The following is a 3,308-nucleotide window of genomic DNA, read 5'->3' as shown; positions in this document are numbered from 1 at the left end:
TAAGGTTTGATGTCCCCTTATTTGAATAATAAAACAGTAACTAATACTTATAAGTTTTCTTTTGATTCCTCTGTTTTTCTCTTTTAGAATAACAATTAAATTTCACTTTTCCTCCAAAGAAAATCTCGATCGAGGATATTATTTATAGCATAGAGTTTGGCATCAAGGATGTTGTTGATAATTTGAAAGATGTTAATAGACGTGATTGTGTTGTGGTTCTTAGGAATGATAAGCTGCCTAAGAGTAACATAAGTAAATATGAGTTTGATGCCCTCAAGTCCTTTAACAATAACCCCGGCATTGTTGTTCTTAAAATGGATAAAGGAGGAGTTGTGCTTATCATGGATAGATATGACTACATAAGAAAGATGTTAGACCATTTATGTAATAGCGATAGTTATAGAAAGCTTCAGAAAAACCTTATAAAAAAATTCTTGAATGTTGTAGTTTCCGCTATAAAAACTAGTAGCTTAGTAAGCTCCATTAGCCATAAATTTATTGAAAGCAACCCTCTTACTCCTAGGATTTATGGTCTTCCCAAAATCCATAAAGAGCCCCCCACCCTGAGACCCATTGTCAACACCATTGGTGGGCTAAATGACCTCCTAGCTAAATATTTTGCTCGGAAACTTAAACCTCTAGTTGGCCTTTCCGATTATTTTGTCAAGGATTCATCCTCGTTTGTCAATGAGTTAAAAAGTTTAATGTTTGATCCAGGGACATCCTTGTCAGCTTTGATGTTATCTCACTCCACTAATATCCCTATTAATGAAGCGGTTGAAGTGATCAAACAAGTCATTGATCCTGATACAACCAAATCAATAGATATCTGCCTCACCTCTTCCTTTTTAAGCTTTGAAGGTGATTAATACAAACAAACATGCGATGTTGCCATGGGTTCCCCGCTCTCCCCTATTGTTGCCAACCTTTTCATGGAAGATTTTGAATCCAAAGCCTTGGCTTCTACTCCGTTCAAGCCTAAGCTTTGGAAGAGGTTCGTTGGCGATACCTTCATCAACTGGCCTCACGGTCGTGAGAACTTGGATTTATTCCTCCAACATCTAAATAATCTTTCAAACTCCATTAAGTTCACCATAGAAACTGAAATTAATGGCAACCTTCCCTTCCTTGATGTTCTCATCTCTAAGAGAAATGATGGCTCTTTCTCTCACCAAGTCTTTCGGAAGAAAACCCACACGAAGCAGTACCTTCATGCTAGCTCCCATCATTTTACAACTCAAAAGGTTGGTGTTCTCAACACTTTGGACACTCATGCTCTTAGGATCTTTGATCAAGATCACTTGGAAGAAGAGAAGAACCATCTTTAAGGTTTTTAAGAATAATCATTATAGTTGGTCCCAATGTATCAGAGCTTTCTTGAAGTCTAGCAAGGGTCCTAAATTAAGAAAAGACCAAAGATAGTTGGTTACCAATGTTCAACTTCCCTTTATCCAAGGTACCACTGACAAGATTGCTCGGATTTTAAAGAAACACAAGATCTCTTCCACTTTTAGACCCCTGAACACTATTCGTATCTCGCTCAGATCCGTCAAAGACCTTGTGGATCCAAAAGACATGAAGTGTGTTTATTTAATCTCATGTTCCTATGGGACCCCCTACATTGGTGAAACATGCCTCTCTATAAAACAAAGGATTCTTGAACATGCGGTTGATATCAGACATTGTAGGACATGCTCCTCAGCCTTGGTGGGATATGTTAACAAAACTAAACACCATGTTTGTTTTGAAGATTCTCGTGTCATTGCGAGGATTGAACGCTTCCATCACCGAAAGTTTAGGGGGGCTACCGAAATTGAAAAAAGATCTATCACGTCGAATAAGGATGATGGGTGGAAGATTAATAGTTGCTATATCATGTCTCTTTGTTCCCTAAGTTAGTGCCCTTCCCCTTCTCTTTTCTTTCTTATCATTGTTTTCCTTTTTTCATTGATTCTTGATTGTTTTTCCTTTTCGTGATTTTTTTTCATTCATTGGTATCTGGTCTTATTTTAGTTTCCTTAATTATAATTAATTAATTCCTATTATTTTTGTTCACAAAAACGGTTATGGGATTTCATTAACTGATTGGCTAAGAGCCACAAATTCGGTTACATAAGGAGAAGCAGATTTCTGCATGACTTTCCACCAAGAGGAATATATCGCCTACTCTTATCAGGCTCCTATTTTTACATTTAATATAGTGTACTTCTGTGCTGATTTCCCAAGCTGAAAAATACAAACAAACTGTTTCAAAAGAATACAATAAAACATGACTCTTTAGGGGATTGGATCCCAAAGGATTTCCTTATCTTTGAGAATAGTACCGGCACCTAAATGGATTGCCTTGTTTGCCTCAATGTCTCGTTCTTTGTTATTTGTTCTCAAAAGATTAAAGTATTTCAGATTCAGGGACTTTTCCATGACTTTAATCCTTGTAATTATCCTTGCTAGCTGCAGGTCCACTGGATTAGAATTGGTCGCCACTACTTTGATGATAACCTGGGAATCCCCAAAGACATTTGCCTCCTTGAGGCCCAGCTCTTTGAGGAGTTTGATTCCTTGAAAAAGGGCCATTGCTTCAGCTTGTATGCTTGAGGAATGGCCTAATCCCCAAGCAAATCTATGCAAAGAAGTTTCATCTGGGTTTATGATGAGCCCTCCAGCTCCAGCAATTCCTGGATTCCCTTTGGCTGCCCCATCAAAGAAGAGAGAGGGAAGTGTTTGTTTGGACAACCAGGATTGAAAATCTTCTTCGTTTTTCCTGATTTTCCATTCTTTGAGAGTTGGAGGAGAGCTGTTCGATTTTTGAAATTTGAAATTGAGGGCAGTTCCCAGATCTATGTCCTGCTGGCTTAGATTTGAATCATCTCCTTTGTCTTCCAGCCACTCAACTAGCTGACTTTTCACTGAGTTGGCAACTATTCTGAAGTCCTGTTCCTTATTTCGGAATATCCTTCTGTTCCTTTCCAGCCAGACTTGCCAGCTGATGAATTTAGGCAGAGCACTCCACGTTGACCTGATTGTTTTATTTTTTGGAAATGGGCCTAGATATCTGGCCATCCAGCCTGCAAACAGATCCGAAACTGAGGAGGGGAAGATGAACTTATACTTCCAGGAAACAAGAAGCTCCTGCCATATGGAAGCTGCGAACTTGCACTCGATCATGAGGTGGAAGGCGGATTCTAAGTTTTCCTTGCAAAGCATGCATCTAGAAGGCCCAAAGATGCCCCTTTTCTAAAGCCTGTCTTCGGTTAGAATTTTTTGGAATTGAAGGGAGTTTCCAAATGCCTACCCAGGGGGCAGGGTTG

General features: G+C 39.1%; 1 protein-coding gene across 1 annotated transcript; it reads right to left on the bottom strand.

Annotated features, from left to right (window-relative positions):
- Positions 1 to 2,277: 2,277 nt before the first annotated feature.
- On the bottom strand, positions 2,278 to 3,060 carry LOC149249256 (uncharacterized). The gene has a single exon (XM_089452473.1). It carries the CDS (start codon positions 3,058 to 3,060, stop codon positions 2,278 to 2,280), a length of 783 nt encoding a protein of 260 aa, XP_089308599.1.
- Between the last annotated feature and the right edge of the window lie 248 nt (positions 3,061 to 3,308).

Source organism: Pinus tabuliformis, chromosome 7 (genome assembly GCF_031772625.1).
Source record: "Pinus tabuliformis cultivar Carrire ecotype Pingquan chromosome 7, CPIR1, whole genome shotgun sequence".
NCBI lineage: Eukaryota > Viridiplantae > Streptophyta > Pinopsida > Pinales > Pinaceae > Pinus > Pinus tabuliformis.
The sequence above is the reverse complement of the archived record's forward strand: the minus strand, read 5'-3'. Positions and strand labels throughout refer to the sequence as shown.

Coding starts and splice junctions, on each gene's coding strand:
- LOC149249256 (XM_089452473.1), bottom strand. CDS start 3,060: ATGGCCAGATATCTAGGCCCATTTCCAAAAAATAAAACAATCAGGTCA.